Source organism: Podarcis erhardii, assembly GCF_964252035.2.
Source record: "Podarcis erhardii genome assembly, chromosome: 2".
Classification (NCBI taxonomy): domain Eukaryota; kingdom Metazoa; phylum Chordata; class Lepidosauria; order Squamata; family Lacertidae; genus Podarcis; species Podarcis erhardii.
This window is the reverse complement of record NC_138498.1, coordinates 16,434,703-16,457,867: the sequence shown is the minus strand read 5'-3', so window position 1 is coordinate 16,457,867 and position 23,165 is coordinate 16,434,703. Positions and strand designations below refer to the sequence as shown.

At 49.0% G+C, this 23,165-nt stretch overlaps 1 protein-coding gene across 3 annotated transcripts in view; it reads right to left on the bottom strand.

The window, feature by feature from the left end:
- The window catches only part of ASIC1 (acid sensing ion channel subunit 1), a 206,148-nt gene extending 183,605 nt beyond the window's left edge, over positions 1-22,543 (bottom strand). Inside the window, exons 1-3 of one of the 3 annotated variants that reach the window (XM_081849750.1) lie at positions 21,908-22,543; positions 21,004-21,401; positions 14,636-14,831 (exon numbers count right to left, since the gene is read on the bottom strand). In XM_081849750.1, coding sequence (XP_081705876.1) covers positions 14,636-14,831; positions 21,004-21,368 — 561 coding nt within the window. In that variant the 5' untranslated portion in view covers positions 21,369-21,401; positions 21,908-22,543. Of the gene's footprint in view, positions 1-14,635; positions 14,832-21,003; positions 21,633-21,907 lie in introns of those variants that run through there. The other 2 variants (XM_081849752.1, XM_081849751.1) reach the window with 2 other exon arrangements.
- Positions 22,544-23,165: the final 622 nt, after the last annotated feature.

The window sequence follows — 23,165 nt, the reverse complement described above, 5'->3', positions numbered from 1 at the left end:
TAATAATATAAACAGCACAACAAAATACGTACCTTTCACCTGATGGAAGAAGCAAAGGATTTAGGAGGGGAAACAGATCGCGGGAGTGCAATTGTGAGACCAGGGTGGGTGGGATTTGAGGCCCCCCCCCCCGCCTCTCTAGAGAGGCACAGAGAGAGGGGAAGGGTTTGCTATATTGAAGTGTTGTGCTCCTAATAATTTTGCGCCCAGGGCAACTGCCCCTGTTACCCCACCAAACACTGCTAAAGGGGCTTTATGACACAGTTGTTCCTGTATATTTGGCAAGATGCATTTTCCTTTCAAACTTCACGGGTTTATCGCTGCAAACATTGAGTGGGATACTCATAGACAGGCCTGGCCCTAGACTTTTCTCCTGCCCGAGGGCAAAGGACAAGATTATTTAAAGCCTACCGGACTGGACTGCCAACTGCATCTTCTTTCAACCCCGGTGAAATAGGATAGCGAGAGCATCTTTTTCCCCAACCGAGGGTAGCTAGCATCAGAGGCGAAGGGCAGGCCACACAGCACTGCCCTTTAAGATGTGGCCCTATTTCTCCTTTCCCTGCCCCATATCCCCCAGCATCTGCGATCGGAGGCGGTCAGTTCACTCTGCCTAATAGCAAGTCCAGCCCTGCTGATAGAATCCAGCTGTTATGTAAATTGTGAAGCAACAGGAATAGGCTCCATCAAGGCAGCCATTTCTGGATCGAATTGTAGCTATTGTTTTCCTTTGGCTGGAGGGGGTGCTGCCAGCCCTTTGAGCCTTTGCCTACCTCGCTGTAGTTGATAAAGACTGGAGCCTCCTCCGCAATTGAAATGGTCTCGCAGTAGCAGCCAGCATTTGCTGATGCTGGAACCACTACGTTATCCCCCAGGCTTAATTTGAGCCAGTGCTCCCCAGGGCTTAGTCACAGGTCCAGTTTGCAGTCACGGGCTCCAGGGGGCTGCCTCCTCAGCAGCTCTCTGGGTTTCTTTTCTTTTTAGGACTTAATCCCCAAGCACGAGACGATAACAAGTTAGAATCTGATGCGGCTGCTTACCGAAATGATAAAATCCATCAATTGCAAATGTTTTGAGAGATGGCTAAAAGTGTCTCCTGATTAACCAAGGCAGGTGATTTTACACACACAGAGAGAGATTTCAAATACAGTGGTACCTAGGGTTACATATGCTTCAGGTTACAGACTCCGCTAACCCAGAAATAGTGCTTCAGGTTAAGAACATCGCTTCAGGATGAGAACAGAAATCGTGCTCCCACGGCGCGGCAGCAGCAGGAGGCCCCAGGAGCTAAAGTGGTGCTTCAGGTTAAGAACAGTTTCAGTTTTAAGTACGGACCTCTGGAATGAATTAAGTACTTAACCCGAGGTACCACTGTACAGTGATACCTTGGTTTTCGAACTCAATCCATTCCAGATGTCTGTTTGACTCCCGAAACCGTTCAAAAACCAAGGTGTTGCTTTCGATTGGCTGCAGGAGCTTCATGCACTCAAGCAAAAGCCACGTCGGACGTTCAACTTCCGAAAAACGATCACAAACCAGAACACTTACATTTGCATACATTTGCATACATTTTTCGGCTTTCGGGAACCGATTTGTTCGTCAACTAAGCTGTTTGAGAACCAAGGTTCCACTGCATAAATCTTTATATTAAAAAAGAGAAAAAAACAAAAGATGGCAAACACCATATCAGAAGAGGCGCCCCTTCTGTTAAAGAGAGAAAGAAGGGAGAGTGTCTCATGGAAGGTAATACTCCATGCATTGCAGCAGGCTGGACTGGATGACCCTTGTGTCCCTTTTGACTCTACCATTCTATGATCCAATTGGTAGCTCAGCACCATCCACAGCAGCTGGCAGCCCCTCTCCAGGGTTTCAGGCAGCGAGCCTTTCCCAGCCCTACTTGGAGATGGCAGGAGTTGAACCCGGAACCTTTTGTACGCAAAGTGTGTTGCTTTACCACTGAACTGGAACAAGTGTTTCCCATCCCCCTCGTATGCAAATGTATGCAGACTGGAGCTGCGATCCTAGGCACGCTTACTTGGGAGCAAGACTCTCTGCACTTGAACCCAATAGGCACGCACAGGGTTGCTGTACTAACAGATTTTTTAAAAAAGAAAAACAATTGGGAGGGTGGCGCTGTGGGTTAAACCACAGAGCCTAGGACTTGCCGATCAGAAGGTCAGTGGTTCGAATCCCCTCAATGGGGTGAGCTCCCATTGTTTGTCCCACGACGGAGTGAGCTCCCTTTGCTCGGTCCCTGCTCCTGCCAACCTAGCAGTTCGAAAGCACGTCAAAGTGCAAGTAGATAAATAGGTACCGCTCTGGCAGGAAGGTAAACGGCGTTTCCATGCGCTTCTCTGTTTCACCAGAAGCGGCTTAGTCATGCTGGCCACATGACCCGGAAGCTGTATGCCGGCTCCCTCGGCCAATAAAGCGAGATGAGCGTTGCAACCCCAGAGTCCGTCACAACTGGACCTAATGGCCAGGGGTCCCTTTACCCTTTCCCTTTAATACCAACTAGGATTTATACGAAGAGCCCAAATGGGCTTTATTCATCTTCCTATCTCCTTAAAAAAAACTACACACAAACAAACTGTGCCTGGCTCACTGTACACCTGAGCCCAACCACCAAAGACACAGGAAGCTAGTCCTTTGATCCAGAAGTGTTGCATCTTACATCGGCTGCGAATGCTTTGCAGTTGTGTCTGTTCCAGATTTGTTTGCTGTTTGAGCACTGATCACAGAGAGAGGTGGCTGGTTGTACTCTGCTGCATGCCTCCACTTGTGTGTGTGTGTTCACGGGAAACAATGAGGACCACAAAGCAGAAGGGAAGAGGCGATGCTGAGCAGCGGAGAGGACTGATCTCTTGTAAGCGACACCATCTCCCTCCGTGGCGTTTATCAGCCAACTTTCCTGCAGCGCAGCACCGTTACCATATAATTTTCCAGCTGAACCTAGCGAGACAGAGAGCAACACCGAGCCTATCGTGTGCCGGCTCTCGTGTGTCGGTGGTGGCATGAAACAAATGCTGGCCCAGGGAGGGGCGAGGGTGCACTGGGTGAGGGGAACGGAGGCGGCGGGTGACAAAGTGCCAGCGAGAGACTGGAAATTGTATTCCACTGATACGCCAAGCGCCTGCGTGTCTATTTATGTTTCTCTGTCTTGTCGTTTGTCTCGCTCACTCTGGCTGGATTTTCGGGGGATGACATCTCATTATAGCACCACTCTGGGAGAAGGTGGCGGCGGCGATGAAAATGAGGGGAGCCCCCTTGTGCTGCGCTTCTCTCCCCCCCCCATATCTCTGCTGCTTTTGCAGGCCTTTTGCAAAGAGACCTGCCTATCATTAAAGCACATTTCCAGGGAAAGCAGACTCTCCAAGTGTCCCTATTTTCCAGGGACAGTCCTTGATTTACAGAAGCCGTCCCAGTTTCTGATTTGATCCCGGAATGTCCCGCTTTTCCTTAGGACGTCCCTATTTTCATCAGAGAGGGTATGGAGTTACGCAACCCCTGAGCCAAGGAGATAAGTAACTACACAACCTTCAGAAGACATCTGACATAGGGATGGTTTTTTTTAATGTTTGATGTTTCATTATGTTTTTATACATGTTGGAAGCTGCCCAGACTGGCTGGGGCAACCCATTCAGATGGGTGGGGTACAAATAGTAAAATGCTGCTGCTGATGGTGGAATAAAGGGAACCCTGACCATCAGGTCCAGTAGTGACCGACTCTGGGGTTGCGGTGCTCATCTCGCTTTATTGGCCGAGGGAGCCGGTGTACAGCTTCCGGGTCATGTGGCCAGCATGACTAAGCCGCTTCTGGCAGCACACAGAAACACCGTTTACCTTCCCGCTGGAGCGGTACCTATTTATCTACTTGCACTCTGAGCTTTCAAACTGCTAGGTGGGCAGGAGCAGGGACCGAGCAATGGGAGCTCAACCAGTCGCGGGGATTCGAACTGCCAACCTTCTGATTGGCAAGTCCTAGACTCTGTGGTTTAACCCACAGTCCCACCTGCGTCCCTTTTCTGCTTTTCCTTAGGATGTCGCTATTTTCATCATAGAGGGTATGGAGTTACGCAACCCCTGAGCCAAGGAGATAAGTAACTATACAACCTTCAGAAGACATCTGAAGGCAGCCCTGTATAGGGAAGGTTTTCTTTAAAATGTTTGATGTTTCATTATGTTTTTATATACAATGGTACCTCGGGTTACATACATTTCAGGTTACATACTCCGCTAGCCCAGAAATATTGCTTCAGGTTAAGAACTTTGCTTCAGCATGAGAACAGAAATTGTGCTCCGGTGGTGCGGCAGCAGCAGGAGGCCCCATTAGCTAAAGTGGTGCTTCAGGTTAAGAACAGTTTCAGGTTAGAACAGACCTCCGGAACGAATTAAGTACTTAACCTGAGATTAAGTTCCACTGTATGTTGGAAACTGCCCAGAGTGGCTGGGGCAACCCGGTCAGATGGGTGGGATACAAATAGTAAAATGATGCTGCTGATGGTGGAATAGGATGCCCCTATTTTCATCGTTGAAAATGTGGAAGGTATGCAAAAGGAGTGGGGAGGAATGGTATATAGAAAAGGTCACAAACACCAGACACCAAGAGAAGCATGGTGGTGTTGGAGACTGCGAGCCAAGACTGGAGTGCTGGACAGGGCAGATAGAGGGACAGAGATAGGAAGAGATTTGATGCATGGAAGAGAAGGAACTCATCAGTAAGTTTTCTCCCCGCCCTCTGGCCAGAAGTAGCAGCCAAGCAATTGATATGCCTTAGTGCCCAGCCTCTGCAACGGGAGATAAAGCTCTTTCCGCGTTGCCTTGAGATGTTTGTGCTGCTATGCTCCACTGCAGAAGGATGAGCCCGACTCCCCCTTCAGCAGGTGCCAAGCACCTTGGTTAACTAGTTAGGCTCTGAAATGCTCGGCAATGCTCTGGGCTTGGGAGTGTGCCTGGCCGGTGCTGGCCTCAAGAGAGCCAGTGTGGTGTAGTGGTTAAGAGCGACAGACTCGTAATCTGGGGAACCGGGTTCGCATCTCCGCTCCTCCACATGCAGCTGCTGGGTGACCTTGGGCCAGTCACACTTCTCTGAAGTCTCTCAGCCCCACTCACCTCACAGAGTGTTTGTTGTGGGGGAGGAAGGGGAAGGAGAATGTTAGCCGCTTGGAGACTCCTTCAGGTAGTGATAAAGCGGGATATCAAATCCAAACTCTTCTTCTTTTTCTCAAGTGCCACCGGCTTACTCGGTGGTGGCAGAATGGAAGCACCATTAACATTTTCACACGGGGTCCCAAAGGTCTCTCCACGCCATCTCACCCATGTTCTGCCACTCCAGACAGCGCTGAGAATTAAAAAGGGACCGTTCCCATTCATGGCCACCCAAGGCAGAAAGCAATGACAGGCATCGGCCATTGCCAAAGAGTGCCAGGCACTGATGCCAGGCCTAGCAATGATGGCGCTGCTCAGTTTAGGATTTAACCAGAGTTTTTATGTCATATTCCATGACTGGAGGTTAGTAGAACCTGGGTGGACACCTCAAGAAGGAGATCAGCTTACCTTTGGGGGTGGGTGGGAATATTTTTAAAGGGGGCCCTCTTGGTAGTTCCACCCCCTCAGAGGTTTGGGTTGGTGGTGGCCTGAGAGGGGCATTCTCTGTGGCAGCCCCTCAGCTTCTTCAATATACAACTTTTGGTAAATGTTGAAGACGCACCTCTTTACCCAATTCTTGTGATTGTATTAATATAATAATGATAATGATAATGTATTATTTATACCCCGCCCATCTGGCTGGATATCCCCAGTCACTCTGAGCAGCCTCTAACAGAATATTAAAAGCACAATAAAAAATCAAACATTAAAAACTTCCCTAAACAGGTCTGCCTTCAGGTGTCTTCTAAAAGTCAGGTAGTTGTTTATTTCCTTGACATCTGATGGGAGGGCATTCCACGGGGTGGGCACCATCACCGAGAAGGCCTTCTGCCCAGTTCCATGTAACCTTGCAGTGAGGGAACCGCCAGAAGGCCCTCAGAGCTGGACCTCAGTGTCTGGGCTGAATAATGGGGGAGGAGACGCTCCTTCAGGTATACTGGGCTGAGGCCATTTAGGGCATTTAAAGTCAGCACCAACACTTTGAATTGTGCTTGGAAACGTACTGGAAGCCAATGTAGGTCTTTCAAGACTGGTGTTATGTGGTTTTGGCGGCCGCTCCCAGTCACCAGTCTAGCTGCTGCATTCTGGATTAGTTGTAGTTTCCGGGTCACCTTCAAAGGTAGCCCCACATAGAGCACATTGCAGTAGTCCAAGCGGGAGATAACCAGAGCATGCACCACTCTGGTAAAACAGTCTGTGGGCAGGTAGGGTCTCAGCCTGCGTACCAGATGGAGCTGGTAGACAGCTGCCCTGGACACAGAATTGACCTGCGCCTCAATGGAAAGCTATGAGTCCAAAATGACTCCCAGGCTGCGTATCTGGTCCTTCAGGGGCACAGTTACCCCATTCAGGACCAGGGAGTCCCCCCAAAACAGTACTTCTTGTCAGAATTCAACTTCAATCTGTCAGCCGCCATCTGTAATCTGTTTGAACTGTTTCTAGCTCTGAATTTTAAATTGTTGTTTCCAGTCCCGGGATCTATATTATTATTAAAATTTGTATACCACCCTATCCCTGCAAGTCTTAGGGCGGTTCACAGGATAAAATTCAGAACGTAAAAACATAAAACACAAATATCATGATGCACTGAGTGAGACATTCAGGTGTGGCTCTGGATTTTTCAAAACATCAGAATCTGGATGAACAAGCCAAGAGCTAATACAGCTTGATTCGATCAGGGCTGAGTTTCAAAAGAGAGCCCTGGAACTTGTTCTGAAAGTCTAAGCACTGGCATAGAATATGTGAAATCATAATATGCTTAAGGCCGGGTGCTTCAGAGAATGTGCAGAATGTTTTCTGGTGGCCAACTGGAAAGACTTCCAGGTTGAGGAACCTCTCAACGGGAACGCATGTCCTTCTCCCAGGAAAGCTGGTAATTGGGATTATGGACCAGGCGTAGTCCCCTGTCCTGTGGATTCCTGTACAAATGGGTGCTGTGCATTCAGTTTCTACCCTGATCCTGCTATCAGGGCTGCACACTTGGCGTCCCTCCCCCTAGAAAAGCAGCCACGGGGCCTGTCAGCTGTTCGGAGGACTGAAAGAATGGCATTTAGCCCCATGGATGATCAATACGATTGCTGCTTTCCTAAGAGGGTTTTACGTGTGCACAATGAGGACCCTGGTTTATAAAATGGGTGTGCTTAGATGTGAACCTTCCTATGGCTAGGAGATGCAGCTGCTCAGCAAAGGGACAAACGTCTGCTTGATCCTATCTCCTCCTCTCCATTCTGTCCTACAGTCGCATTAGCTAATGGTTTAATTTGGGGAGGCAGCCAAAACGTCGATCCCTATTCAGCGGGGCTCTCTCCTTGCTCTGAAATGGTTAAGAGAGAATTGCAAAAGCTCCTGGCTCACATTTAGGGGAAGGAGTTTGGGGCACTTGCTCCTACTGATCTGACCCCATAGCTACCAACAGCTTCTGGTTCTGCTCTTCCTCTCAGCTAAGACATTCCCATCGCTCTTTTATTTTGTAAAACAAGTCGAGGTGCTGCCGTTTCTCCTTAAAACGGGGCCTCAAAGCGGCTTGCGACAAAGCAAACGGCACACAATGACATCAATTAAACAGAATAAAAGCCAGGAGCAGAACAAAACAAAGCATAATCAACACAGGGAGATTAAACTTCAAACCGAAACAAAAAGCAATTTTTTAAAAATGCAGGGAGCTGCCTGATACAGAGTCAGAACATCGGTTTATCTAGCTCTGTACTGCTACTGAAATGAATGGCAGAAACCTTGGGGCAGGAGTCCTTCCCAGCCCTACCGGGGATCTTTTGCATGGAAAGCAAATGCTTTGCCACTGAACTACAGTCCTCCTCCGAGTCTTAGCAGGGTGGGAGCCAACTGAGCCCTTCTAGAGGGGGGAGTTCCACAACCTGGGTGCCACAACTGAAAAGGCCCTGTCTTGTGCCTCTGAATGGAACACATTGCAGGGTCTCCGATGTTCAGTGCAGAGAGGGAGCATGATTTGAATGGGAAGAGGCTAGAGCAGGGCAATATCTGGTTTTCAACACTGCGATCTATCACCAGCCTGAACATCACGATATACCAATATATCACAATGCCTGAAATAAGGATGGAGCTATGGAGAGCCACTGGCTGGCTTCACGGTTTTTCCCGCATTGTGATTTTTGCTGGTGCCTGCTCTTGGGACTCGCTGCCTCCTGCAGGAGGGAAGGGATTGATGAGCAGGCAGAGTTAACAGGGGCTGCAGGAATCGAGAGACGCATTGGCTGGCTTCACGGTTTTCCCCACATTGTGATTTCTGCATAGCACACACACACACACACAAACAAACACATCATGATTCGCAAAACAGTGGTACCTCTGGATGAGAATGGGATCCGTTCCAGAGCCCCGTTCGCATTCTGAGCAGAACGCAACCCGCGTCTGTGCATGTCGCAATTCACCGCTTCTGCACATGCACATGACGTCATTTTGAGCATCTGCGCATGCACGAGCAGCGAAACCCGGAAGTAACCTGTTCCATTACTTCTGGGTCGCCGCGGAACGCAACCTGAAAATGCTCAACCTGAAGCATATTTAACCCGAGATATGACTGTACAGTGTACCTTGATTTTTGAACGTAATCCGTTCCAGAAGACCGTTCAAGTTCTGAAATGTTCAAAAACCGAAAACTCAACAACCAACAGCTAGGCCTCAGGATCTCGCACTCAGCAGAAGCCGGGTGGCATGTTCGACTTCCGAGGCGTGTTCGAAAACCGAAACACTTACTTCCAGGTTTACGGCATTCATAAACCGAAATGTTCGTCAATGGAGACGTTTGAAAACCAAAGTACCACTGCATATTGCCAGGTCAAAAATTATGAAACCAGTATCACAATACACTGGTACCTTGGTACTCGAATGGCTTAGCTCCCGAACGATGCAAACCCGGAAGTAAGTGTTCTGGTTTGCGAACTTTTTTTGGAAGCCGAACGTCCAACATGGCTTCCGCTTGAGTGCAGGAAGCTCCTGCAGCCAATTGGAAGCCATGCCTTGGTTTTTGAATGGTTTCGGGAGTCAAATGGACTCCCGGAACAGATTAAGTTCAAGAACCAGGGAACCACTGTATAGACTTCAAATCGATTTATCGCCCAACCCTAGAAGAAACTGCCCTCCAAACATCCTGGTCCCATGCCAGGGGGACCCTGGTCCCACTGCCTTGCCAGAGTGGTGCATGCTCTGGTTATCTCCCGCTTGGACTACTGCAATGCGCTCTACGTGAGGCTACCTTTGAAGGTGACCTGGGAACTACAACTAATCCAGAATGCGGCAGCCAGACTGGTGACTAGGAGCGGCTGCCGAGTCCATATAACACCGGTCTTGAAAGACCTACATTGGCTCCCAGCACAATTCAAAGTGTTGGTGCTGACCTTTAAAGCCCTAAACGGCCTCGGTCCAGTATATCTGAAGGAGCGTCTCCACCCCCATCGTTCTGCCCGGACGCTGAGGTCCAGCACCGAGGGCCTTCTGGCGGTTCCCTCACTGCGAGAAGCCAAGTTACAGGGAACCAGGCAGAGGGCCTTCTCGGTGGTGGCGCCCTCCCTGTGGAACGCCCTCCCACCAGATGTCAAAGAGAACAACAACTACCAGACTTTTAGAAGACATCTGAAGGCAGCCCTGTTTAGGGAAGCTTTTAATGTTTGATGTATTACAGTATTTTAATATTTTTTTGGAAGCCGCCCAGAGTGGCTGGGGAAGCCCAGCCAGATGGGCGGGGTATTAATAATAATAATAATAATAATAATAATAATAATAATAATGATGATGATGATGATATAGGCGTGTTTACCAGGGGCTCCAAGCTAGCCACCAACAGTCCTTCCATGGCTGCACATGGAGGTTCATTGTGAAAAAGTCTCAGCCCCACTGCTTTGTAGACAGCCAGCACCATTCTACTGCTGAATGTAATCACAGCCAGGAGAAGCCGGTGGCAGCAGCTGTACAGCAAGTGTGATCTAACCACTCAGGACGCTGAAAGTATGGGATCTCTTGTCCACTTTTCCGCATGCAAGCCTACAACCGGAGTGGTATTCTGCCTTGTGCCTCCTCCCCAGCACAGAAGACTTTTGCTCCTTCAAGCTATATTCCCCCTAAATCTGGGCATCTAATTCCTCAAGGCACAAGGAAGAAGGCACCTTTCTGCAATTGCACCACATTAGTGCAGAGATCAAGACTGCACTCAGCACTCAGTAACCAGAAAGAGACAACAGATGTCTTTTCCTTTTCAATTTTTTTTAAAGCCCTTAGGGAAATAAAAGCAGGTTTGATTGCTGGGGAAATCTTGAAAGCCAGCAAGAAGATCCATCACCGCAGTGGTAGGACACTGCCTGCACAACATAACACCCCCCAAAAAAAAATTTCTCTGCCCCGGGTCAAATTCTGGTCCATGCCTAAGTAGTCATCTTCCACCTTGACTGTTGCAGCAACCTCAACTTGAGACTTCCTCTTTCCTTCCGTCATCTCGCTTCTATTCCAAACCTCTGCTGTCAAAAATATTTACCTCTCTTGTCACTCAGAGCATGTGATGTTCCTTTTGGTGCCTTTTGTTGGCTTCCCATCCCCTTTGGGGTCCTTGTCCTTACATTTAAAGAGATCTGTGGCCTTGCCCCACCTTGCTTCCCTTCTGCCTCTTTTGTTTTCCCTCTTTATATTCCTGCTCCTTTATATTCTCTTTACGTCTCTCCTCCAGCTCTCTCACCTTCTCAAATGATCTCTGCCTGTTCCCCCTTGCTGCTCCTTACATGCGCAGCTGCCTCTCTGTGATGTGTACATGGCACCACCGCTCTCCCTTCCTTCAGATCCATCCTCCTCAAGCCCCACTTTCTCCACACGGCCTTTGACTTATCCTCTTTATCTCCACTCCCAGTTATAAACAAGTTATAGATAGGTAGCCGTGTTGGTCTGCCATAGTCAAAACAAAATAAAAAAATTCCTTCCAGTAGCACCTTAAAGACCAACTAAGTTAGTTCTTGGTATGAGCTTTCATGTGCATGCACACTTCTTCAGATACACCAGTATGAGCTTTCGTGTGCATGCACACTTCTTCAGATACGTGTATCTGAAGAAGTGTGCATGCACACGAAAGCTCATACCAAGAACTAACTTAGTTGGTCTTTAAGGTGCTACTGGAAGGAATTTTTTTATTTTGTTTTAGTTATAAACAAGGTTCAGGTAACAACAGCTCACGTTTCTCTTTCCCTCCCTGTATTGTTTCCAACTACCTCGGTTCTCAAACACCTTGATTCTCAAACTCCGAAAACCTGGTTTTCGAACGTTTTTTGGAAGCTGAACATCCAATGCGGCTGTCAGCTATTGTTTCTGGGGCGCCTGCACCAATCAGAAGCCGTGCCTTGGTTTCTGAACATTTCAGAAGTCAAATGGACTTCCAGAACTGATTAAGTTTGGCACTTTTGTTTTTGCTATTTATTTTGTATTTTTGTTTCTGGGGCTTTTTCGATTAATTTTTGTGACTGTGTAGAACCCAGTTCAGCTACTGATTGATTGATTGATTGATTGATTGTGTGACTGCGGAAATGGATAAAAGCCCCCCATCCAAACCATGACCATCATCAGTGCAGGTAAGAATTTTTTAAAATTTTAATTTTTATCATCTACAGTACCGTCTTATTTATTTTATAGTACAGTACATTGATAATTGCTTTCATTTTATGGATCAGTGGGCTCGTTAGACAGTAAAATTCATGTTAAATTGCTGTTTTAGGGGTTGTTTTTAAAAGTCTGGAACGGATTAATTCGTTTTGCATTACTTTCTATGGGAAAGCACGCTTTGGTTTTGGAACACTTTGGTTTTGGAACAGACTTCCGGAACGGATTAAGTTTGAGAACCAAGGTACCACTGTATCTGTAAGTTTTAGTCTATAGGCGCTATAAACAGATACCCATCTCTGTTGCCCAGTACTATTTTCTAGAAAAAGAGTTGCCAGAACTCACCATTAACACCTCTCTCATTCTCTTAGAATGGCAATAGCACCCACCTTAGTTCTGGTGAGTTTCTGCTTTAAAAAAAAACAATGCCACGGTGTTGCCTATATAATCCTGAAAAGTACCACACACACTCACACACTGACAGCCCAGCAGGCGCAGCCCAAGACATTTTGCCACCTGAGGTGAACCACAAAATGGCGTCCTCCCTGCCAGGGAAGAAGGGGTGACTGAGGATCTACATCAGGAACAAGGGAGGAATAAAGGCCCACTTTGGGATCTGCTGTCCCTGTTGATCTTGCTGCGTCAGCTTGCCTCACAGGTGAGCTGGCCCTGAAGCCCAGTCTCCCTCTCTCTCATTGCAAAACAATTATTGCCAAACAAACAAACAAACAAACAAACGCAGACAACTTTGTTCAATTTACATACTTGATACTTCCTGCTCCATTATGGCAAGTGGAATCCCAGGCAAGCCCTTGGTGGCAAAAAGCCATCTGGAAAACCCACCTGCAACCAGCCAGAAATTAGGAATGGAATATCATGAGACACTTAAACTCAGGGTTGTGTGTTTGAGCCCCACATTGGGGATTCCTGCATTGGGGGGGGGGGTAGACTAGATGTCATTCATGGTCCCTTCCAACTCTACAGTTCTAAGCTTCTGTGCAACCATCTCTTACTGAGTTAGCCCATCCAGCCCAGTACTGTCAACAGTTGCTGAAATTGGCTCTCCAGGGTTTCAAGATTGGAGTCTCTCTTTGTCCTTCTTGAAGGTGCCAGCGACTGAACCTGGGACCTTCCGCACAAAAATGTCACACCATGGAGCTACGGCCCAGTATAAACCATTGGTTACTTTTAGTGCAGAGTTTAGACACCCCTAGCTATACCATATAGACCATGTGGACCTTAAAGAAGGCTGATCGCCGAAGAATGGATGCTTTTGAATTCTGGTGCTGGAGGAGACTCTTGAGAGTCCCATGGACTGCAAGAAGATCAAACGCATCCATTCTGAAGGAAATCAGCCCTGAGTGCTCACTGGAAGGACAGATCCTGAAGCTGAGGCTCCAATACTTTGGCCACCTCATGAGAAGAGAAGACTCCCTGGAAAAGACCCTGATGTTGGGAAAGATGGAGGGCACAAGGAGAAGGGGACGACAGAGGACGAGATGGCTGGACTGTGTTCTCGAAGCCACCAGCATGAGTTTGACCAAACTGCGGGAGGCAGTGGAAGACAGGAGTGCCTGGCGTGCTCTGGTCCAGGGGGTCACGAAGAGTCGGACACGACTAAACGACTAAACAACAACAAGCTATAAGGTTTGCATCCTAACCCTTCCTCTTAACCCAGTTTGTGCATCTGACTGGATCAAATGGATGATCAATGGGCTGAGTATGATGCTTGAGGATGCTGGTGCCCACATCCCTGTCACTTTCAGACTTTATTTTTTCTCTCTGTAGTCCTCCTGTGGGGGTAGCAATATATTTTAGCAGTCACATAATTCTGCCTCTTCCCCTGCTCTCATTAAAAACAAAACTCCCTTGCTAGGGAGCTTGAGCCATTATTCCAGCTGTCCATCTTGAGGTGGAGGTTTCAAGTGACTTGGTGGCTACACTCACGACAACAGAAGCCTCCCTATAGTTTTTGTGCTGCTTTCCTCTAGGTTGAGGCAAACAAGCCCTGTCAGTCTGACGCAAAAGAAGCCACAAATCGGGCTGGCTGCCCTTCCGTTTCCCCCCAATCGCATCCGAGGCACATTGCGAGATCCTCCGCCCGGTAGCCGTCTTCCAGATCTGATAAAGCATCGCACGCAACGCAAGCCCATCCGCTTAAAAGCTCACATGAGTCACCACAACAATCCAATAGCACCGAGCATCAAAATAATTCAGATGGTGAACAGACAGGCGTGGTGCAAACCCCATTCCATATCAAGAGATATACAAATCTACAGCCAGAAGAGGCCCTCGAAGCAACGAGCCTCTGCCCACAGGCCTTATGATGTCAAGGCCGAGTGAAGAGAAGGCAAGCAATGCTCAGTTTCCCTCACAGGACTTTTTCTCCAACATCTTATTGGGACTGGGGAGGGGAGAATCAAGGCATCTCTAAATCTTGTTGTGGTATCCACAAAGACAGAAATCCCTGCATCAGCACACAAACAAACTCTTCAGAAATCTTAAATGTCCACCACAAGGCCTCAGTATGTCCACACAGTTGCCACAGACACAATCAACTCAGGTTTAATGCACACATCCCAAGACTCCAGCAAGGTCTCAGCTCTGCCGAAAAAAAAGAGGAAATCTGTTATAGGCCCTGACTGACTTCGGTCCTTTGTACGTGGTTCGTGTCCCTCTGCCCATCAGAGATAACAAGCTTGTTGTATATACACGCTCTCTTACTCTTGACAGATTTTGGCCTCTGTTTCATCTCACCTGCCATGGACAGACTTTCCCTCCCCACCCAACACGAGCACCAAGCCATGTCTACCAGCAGTTTCACAGCAGTCAAAGCCTTTTGCTTTCCAGAGACTGGATCCGAGAAACGGCGACTCACCACTTTGAAGTCACTGGGGTCACACGGCGTCCCACGGAACGTGCAGGCAAGCAGCATTTCCTGGATGTCGTGGCCGGCTCGGTCGGAGAATTCCCGCATGTTGAAGGGTTTCGGCTTGAAGTTGCGGAAATTGGCCTTCTCCTGGAGGATCTCCAGCTGCTTCTCGTCAGCCATTTGGGTGTCTGGGATTTCGTACCTGAAGGAAAACGCACAGCTCAGTCCCAAGGGGAGAAATGGGTCCATTCGAGTCTCCCCGTTTGCTGGGTTGTTTGCTATGTCCACAGGGAGCCACCATGCCCTCTGGTGTCCCTGTGCAAGAGAGGAGCAGACAGAGGGCAGTCTAGGAGCGCTGCAACGTGGAAGGGTAGGGTCTGAAGTATTCTGGGACATTGCCATTACAGGCAATCGACTGTGAGAAGCTTGCAGCACACAGACATATGTGCAATTAAAGCATGGTGTAATTAAAGCACCGTGTTACCTCTGAGATAATATGCAACGGGTCTCAATTCCTTCCAAGAGCAGTCTGGCATTCTCAAGACTATGCTGTTACTTTTCTCTTTAAAAACTGCAACTGCAAATTGCAAAGGTATAACATCTGGATGGGTTGGTTTTTTTACATGAGTAACAGGAATGAAGGCAAAAAATGTGGTGGGGTTTTCTTTCTCCTTCCCCCAAACATTTATTTTCTTTCTTTCTTTTTTAGTTAGAGCTTTTTTATAATACAGTGGTACCTCGGGTTAAGTACTTAATTCGTTCCAGAGGTCCGTTCTTAACCTGAAACTGTTCTAAACCTGAAGCACTACTTAAGCTAATGGGGCCTCCTGCTGCCGCCACGCCACCGGAGCACGATTTCTGTTCTTATCCTGAAGCAAAGTTCTTAACCTGAAGCACTATTTCTGGGTTAGTGGAGTCTGTAACCTGAAGCGTATGTAACCCGAGGTACCACTGTACAATATATGCATGTTTGATTAAATCTATGCCAGCTGTGGAATTTTCTGCGCCTGATGGAAAATTTGGGTTATTTTGGCTTAGGTTTTTTAAAAATTATTATTAATTGCAAACCAACTATATCCCGGCATATGGATCAGAAAGAAATTTGTTTGTGAACCAAAATGCAGCCATCCTCTGACCTTCACACTTCTCCAACTTTTGCAGTGTGGTTCTCCAGGAGCAGCAACAACAAAATGTGTTTTTAAGGTTTGATATTTTACTATGTTTTATATATGCTGTAAACTGCCCAGAGTGGCTGGGGAAACCAAGCAGGGTATATATAAAAAACATATTATTACAAAGATGCATACATCAGGTGACTGTGTGCATAAAAATGCATATATTCATGAACACATGCAAACAATACGTTATCCTTAGGGAAATGGCTTGCAAAAAGATGTCATTTTGGAGAAAAGTGAACTAGACTGCTAACTGACTTTTGCAAAGACTTCGCAAACTAAGGCAGAGATGTGGAGAACCAAATTTAAGATTGGAAAAATAAGAATCCAAAATTGACAGATTCACCCATCTCTACCGCTCTGCCTGAGGACTCTAAGTATTTCACACCTTTCGCTTTCCCTAACATGGGCGCATCTGCCCAGAGCTCAGGTTCATTTCTGGCACATGAAATCTGTGGGAGAATTCAAGCATCCCCTTTGTGGTATGGGATGAGCCGCTTCCTTATGGACAACTACGATGTCAGTAGGGCACGTAACGGAGCAATTCAGTAGTGGGTGGGGCCAGTAGTGGGTGGGGCCAGTGACATCTGCAAATGTAGCATATGGATTGGCCAAAGGAGCCTATATGGTGGCGCTGTGGGTGAAACCACAGAGCCTAGGACTTGCCGATCAGAAAGTCGGCAGTTCGAATCCCCGTGATGGGGTGAGCTCCCGTTGCTCGGTCCCTGCTCCTGCCAACCTAGCAGTTCGAAAGGACGTCAAAGTGCAAGTAGATAAATAGGTACCGCTCCGGCAAAAGGTAAATGGTGTTTCCGTGCGCTGCTCTGGTTCGCCAGAAGTGGCTTAGTCATGCTGGCCACATGACCTGGAAGCTGTACACCGGCTCCCTCGGCCGATAAAACAAGATGAGCGCCGCAACCCCAGAGTCGGTCACAACTGCACCTAATGGTCAGGGGTCCCTTTACGTTTAAGGAGCCTATGTGAATGACGACACATAATTTGGCTTCTATTGTTATTCTCACACAATCCCTGGAAGAGCCAGACTCAGGACTGTGCCAACATCTCAGATGTTGAAGCCCACTAAGCATCGCTTGTCCCTGGAATGTGGTGGTTGCTATTTTTCTTGTTGCTAACCCGTGTGTAAAAGTCATTTCTTTCTTTCTTTGTGAAAAGCGGTGAATGTTTTGGCTTGGTTTTTTAAAAAAATTAATGATATGTCAAGGCTACTTTATTGATATCTGGCTCTTACATCCAAAATGTCCCTTTGCAGAATCTGTTTTATTAACATGTCTGCAAAAGTACAGGTAACCTTCTGTTTATTTTATTCCAACGGCAATAATGTGCTCCACACAGTTGTTGCTTTCCACTTCCCTTGTGTGTTGTTGTGTTTCAAAACTTAAATGCATCTTTAAAAAAATAAAACATTCTTCTTCAACCAGGCCTTTGGCTGATCAATATTCCACAGCCTTTTAAATGCAGCTGTGGAAAGGGGAGGGGGTTATTGTTTTGTTGTTTGGGTTTAATTATTTACTGTGTTTCATCTTGTGTCTTATCCTGTGAACTGCCCCGAGATCTCTGGAAGAAGGGCGGTACATAAATTTAACAAGTAATAAAATAGTAGTCAATAAAAATAAATGATATGCCAGAAGACTGGGAAGTTCCTGGAGCAGACAGGCACAGAGGAATAGCCTGGAGGCAGTGGGTCAACTGGGAAACTTTAGATCCTGGACAAAAAAGGATCTTATGGGATGGCCTCTCTTTAGGCCACAGGTTGCCAACATGCGCCCTGTGATTGTACATGTGTCCACAGAGGCCCTCCCTGGTGCCCACAAGGCCTCCTGCCCTCCTCCCATTGAAATTAGACTTGAAAGAATGCTGTTACAGTATTCGAGGAACTTCAGTAATAGTTGCAAGGTAGATATAAGAAATTAGATATATTAAGAAAAAGTTTAATTATGATAAAAGTGTGTATTGGCAATAAGTAATATGAAATCGAAATATGGAATAGACGGGAGGTTGGGTCTTTAGTGTCAAGACCAATATATGTTTTATTGTTTGTTAAGAAAATTATGTGTCTATGGTTATTCCTGTGTGTAATTTGGTATTTGTGTTTTTTCTTTTTTCTTGCTGTATCAATAAAATTTTTTAAAAATAAATAAATAAGGGGGGAAAGGAAATTAGACTTGAAAGAAATATTCCATTGTACGCAATATTGCAGAGTGCAGGCTGTGCTTGGTTGTTGTTGTTGGTGGTGGTGGTGTGTGTGTGTGCTGCCCACAACAGTTCTCCAGTTTGCAAAGGTGCCTGAGGGCTCCAAAAGGTTGGCAACCCCCGTTTTGGATGGTACTAAACTTATTGCAAACTCTGGCAAGTCAGTCCTGCTGCACTGGGGAACCCTCCTGCTCCTTCTGCTCAGTGGGGTCCTAGCCTTTTGCACCTTCAAATCCATCCCACCGTTACCTAGAACAAGTTGTCCATTTATTCATAGAGTGCAGCTGATCTCGGAAGTTTTTATCAGCCAGCAGTACAGGGCTGGCTGACTGGCTGACCCAATTCCAAGGACCAGGAGGTTTCTAGGTTACGATGACAAAGTCTCAAGCTGCCTGTAATAAGCTCCTCCTCCTACCAGTGGCCCTAGTGGTTCAAGGACCAGGGAATCAGAATCTGTCCCGCAGCGCCTGATAGAAATAAAAGATACCACTTTCAGAGATGGCTAGGGCCAGCCACAAAACTACTCAGATGTTACGCAAAATAAAATAAACCCAGTTCTCCAACACAAAATCTCAAATCAAGCAAATTTGACAAGGCATGTGTACATTTTGCTTACTTTGCATAAATGTGATTAATTGTGTGCAGTGTTCTGCATCACACATTGGATCGTAATTTGAAATATTTTTGCATGGAACTGTGCATTGGGAGAAAGATGCAGCAAGCAAGTTGCATGGCTGAAGGAATATAACTGGAACCCATGGGAGTAGGCTGAGCGAGACCAGCAATTATCACAGGCCTTGGGACTTCACACTGCCGGCTTTTCACGAGACCTCACGATCATTAAGGCTGGATGGAGAGATGTGGCTCCACCCCCACCCACAATATCACTTTACTACAATTCTCAGAAATCCAGATTCATCACCAGATGGCACATTTTGCACATAGAGAACTGCATTAGAGAACCATCGCTTCAAACATGTGCACACACAGCCTGCTGCTTCTTCCTTGCTAAAACCCCCTTGCCAAGAAATAATCGCAAAAAGAAGGGCATTGCTTATGTTACTTTCGTAGACCAGGAAGCCAGAAAGCTGAGCCCCACTACTTGAGACAACAGCTGCCAAGCCCAGTCAAAAACTGTGGACTTCTGTTCCAGAGACCATGAACATCTAGAGAGACAAGCCAGGAGGAACAGCATTCTTTTAGCTTGCTGGTCCATTTTGATTTGGCCACTGCTGGAAGTAGAATGGATCAGATCATCGGCCTGACCCTGGGTAGCTGTTGCCTACAAAATGCCCCATTTTAACTTATGGGCTGTGCTGGCACAAGATGTAGAAACAGCAAATAGCTTAGACAGCTCGGGGTGAGGAAAGAGAAGAGTTATTAGACAAATGCACAGAGGAGATGTCTATCACAGCTATTAGCTCTGGCGGCTAAACAGACCCTCCATGTTCAGCTGCAGTTATGTCACTTCATTAATACCAAAAATTTGGGACACTGATACAAGGGATGGGCTGCTGCCTTGTAAGTTTCCCAGAAGCTTCTGGCTGGCCATGGATGGAAAAGGAACTCTGGACTAGGACTTCTTGTCCAATCCAGCTGGGATCTTCATATGTTTCTTATGCTCTGAAACAAGAGGCCATCTGCCCAGATGTTATGGCACAGTGGCCTTTGAAATAAGGAGCAGGCTTTAAAAAAAAGGAAGCCCCATTCAAAATGGACCATTCTGCACAACACTGCCTTTTTATACAGCCCAAGATTCTGGTCAACAACAAATCAAAAAATCAGGCACCAGGTAGGACAAGATTCTGCCAAACAGAATGGATTTACAACATCCCCGTTGAGTCAGAGGGATGTGAGAGCATTTGAGCGAGCTGAATTCTGGGCCATCTTGACTTAGAAACCCATGCAAACTTAGCAACAAGATTTTCCTCCCTCCCTCGGCAGTTGGGAATATAATTGGACCACGATGCACTGCCAAGGAGTTGCGATTCTCTCCAGCAGAGGGCAGAGAGGTGCCTGGATGAGATGCGGTGAAATGCACATGGGGGTTCTTCCTTAGGGTTCGTGCTCTGGAGCACTTAAGAGCAGTCACTAAAACAAGCAGAGAGCGGCTGCAGCACAACTCTGCTACAGAGACAAGGCAAAGAAACTCCGGCTGCATAACTCCTGCGCAAGCCAACCTTCCAGAAAACCCAAAGGGTCTCTTGCCCTCTCGCAAGAGCCACACACAGGTGTGAGTTTTAATGGCCTTATCCCTGGATCTCCTTGGACACACCTGCAGAGAATTGTAAGGGATCGTGCCTGTAAGAATGCCAGGGTGGGGCCTTCTTCAGGGCCTGTCCAATTGGTCATAAACATTACCCTGTTCCCATAGGGACCAGCTCTGTTAAGTACCGGGAAAAGTGTGTGTGTGTGTGTGATGAGGCTTCAGACACAAAAGCGTGAAAAGCTGCATTGAAGGAAGGAAGCAATCAGAAGTGCAAGCAGTGCTCACAGCTGTATCCACAGTAGGGGAATAAATCAGTTTTGAAGAGTCTTAAAGGAACATGACTGAAAAAAGGGGTGCCTGGTGCCACATTGCCAGGGGTGTTTCACCCGCATGTGCAGCACTTGCAAGGAGCCACATGTGCGGCATGCCCAGTGCATGCCACTGGATCTAGCCTGATGCAGGGCGTTTCTGGGCCTGCGGTGTAGCCTATGCAAGTGGCCGGGCATACAAAAATGCACATCTTGAAAGGTGTCAAGCTAGCAAATTCCGATTACAGGCAACTCCCCATTTATGCACCAGTCCGGGAACCGTGTCCATAGAACACACTTTGGTGCACAAAGTCCCCCAACCCCCCCCCCCACACACATCGGGTGCACACCGTGCGAGGGCCGCAGGTGCCCTAACTGTTGAACGCCAACCCGCAGCGATGTGCGCTTGGGTACCCCGCTCAGCGGGCATGGAGCCCTGCGCCATCGCCCAACCACCGCACTGGGACCTACCGACTATTGAGGAGGGCCAGCAGCTCACCAGCGTGGTACAGGTCATTCTTGGTCACCCGGCTGAAGCGGAACTCGTTGAGGTTGCAGAAGGTGACGGCCGGGAAGGTCATGTGGGAAGTGGCCACTTCGTCCAGCTTGGTGACATGCGGGTACAGGAAGTAGTACTGGATCCTTTCGTTGCACTCGAAGACCAGCATGGCCAAGGAGCCCAGGAAGCAAAGGGTCCAGAAGACGCGCTTGGCGAAGAAGCGCTCGTACGAGAAGATGTGCGACAGGCCGTGCAGCGTGGAATTGCTGGCGAACGCCTCGATGCTCACCGGCTGCCCGTTCTCCACCTCCTCTTCGTCCACCTTCAGGTCCATCATGGTCAGGCCTGGGACAGGGAAGGAGAAGCAGATCTGTGGGGAGAGACGAGAGGAAAGCGGCGGCGCCGGGTGAGCGCCTGCCCTCTTCGGATCCCTCCACACCTGCTCGGGAAGAGAGCGAACCCCGACACCTCCCCTTCCCCGCCTCCCAAGCCAAGCCGTCGTCTGGGGGGAGAGGACGAGATCGACGCCGAGTCGCCCTCCCCTTCCTCTCTGGCTCTTCCCGGTTCCCGGAGAGCACCCCTTCTCCCGGCTGCCCCTTTAACCCGGGGTGTGTGTGTGCGCGCGTGTGCTGGGGCTTTATTTCACCCCCGGCTCCATAATCCACTTTGGCCACCACCTCCCTCCCTGCGTATTTGTGGCGCCCCTCTGGAGGCTTCACCAGGGGCAAACAAACCTAGGGCTAGCCCCCCACTCCGCCCCCATCTCCCCAGCGTAGCCACGGCTCTGGTGTGTGGGAATCCCCCCCCCCAATTCCTACCCCACCAATTCCCCTCCCCACCCCGCGCGGTCCCGCTTTACGCGCCGAGCATGCAAACCTGGAAGCAGGGCCAGCGTCGGCAGCCGGGAGCTCGCGCTCCGAGGGATGGAACGCTCGCCGGCTGGGCTGGCCGTGCGGGGCTTTTGGAGAGGCTGCGAAGCGCAAAGGCGCACGGCGAGAGCACCAAGGGTACCCGAGCCCAGGCGGCACCTGGCGGCGGCGGGGAGGAGGAGGAGGTGGTGGTGGCGGCGGAGAGGATCCTCCTCCTTCTCCCTTCCTGGCTGGAATCAAAGAAAGGCGATCGGGGCCGGAAAGCAGGCAGCTGAGCGCGACTAAGCAGCGGCGGCGGCGGCGGCGCGTGTCTCGGTGCCAAAGCCAGGCATCCTCTCCCCTGGTGGCAAGCGCGGCGGCTGCTCCTCGGGGCGGGGCGGCCGAGGGAGGGAATCGCGCCGGGCTCCGAGGCAGGAGGAGGAGGATCCGCAGGAATTCGCCGCGTCCCCCACGGGAGTCAGGGCCCAAGTGGGCTGGCTGGCCGAGCCGGGAGCCCCTGCGAGAGATCGCCGGGTGGCGGCAGCAGCGGCGAGGCTTGGGCGTCGTGCGAGTGTGTGAGTGCGCGCGCCTGTGCGCGAGGAGGAGGAGGAGGAGAGCGGCTCGCCGCGCTTGGAGGTGCCCAATCTGGGATTGCAGGGGGCGGCGTAGGGTGTGCGCGCCGGCAGCAGGAGCTGTTGCAAGCTGAGGCCGGGGACATGTGTGTGCTAGAGAGAACGAGAGAAAATCAGAGTCTTCCCCGCTCCCGCAGCGGCCTCCCATTGACGTTTTGCTTTTTTCTCTGAACTGATGCCAAAGTCCCGCGTCGTCGGCCTCCCTCCCTCCCGCACGCAGAGCGTTCAGAGACCTATTCACGCCATCATTCATTGCGCTTCGGGAGCTCACACGAGCTGATGGTTCGCCCAACGCCGGGCATATTGTTAAATGGTGTTTCCCCGCCCCACAACCCTGGGGCACATAGAATTGTAGGTGCGTGACCCCGAGGATCATCTAGTCCAACCCCCTGCAATGCAGGAATATGCAGCTGTCCTATACGGGGATCGAACCTGCGACCTTGGCGTTATCAGCACCATGCTCTATCCAGCTGAGTTAAGGTAAAGGTAAAGGGACCCCTGACCATTAGGTCCAGTCGTGGCCGACTCTGGGGTTGCGGCGCTCATCTTGCTTTATTGGCCGAGGGAGCCGGCGTACAGCTTCCAGGTCATGTGGCCAGCATGACTAAGCCGCTTCTGGCGAAACAGAGCAGCACATGGAAACACTATTTACCT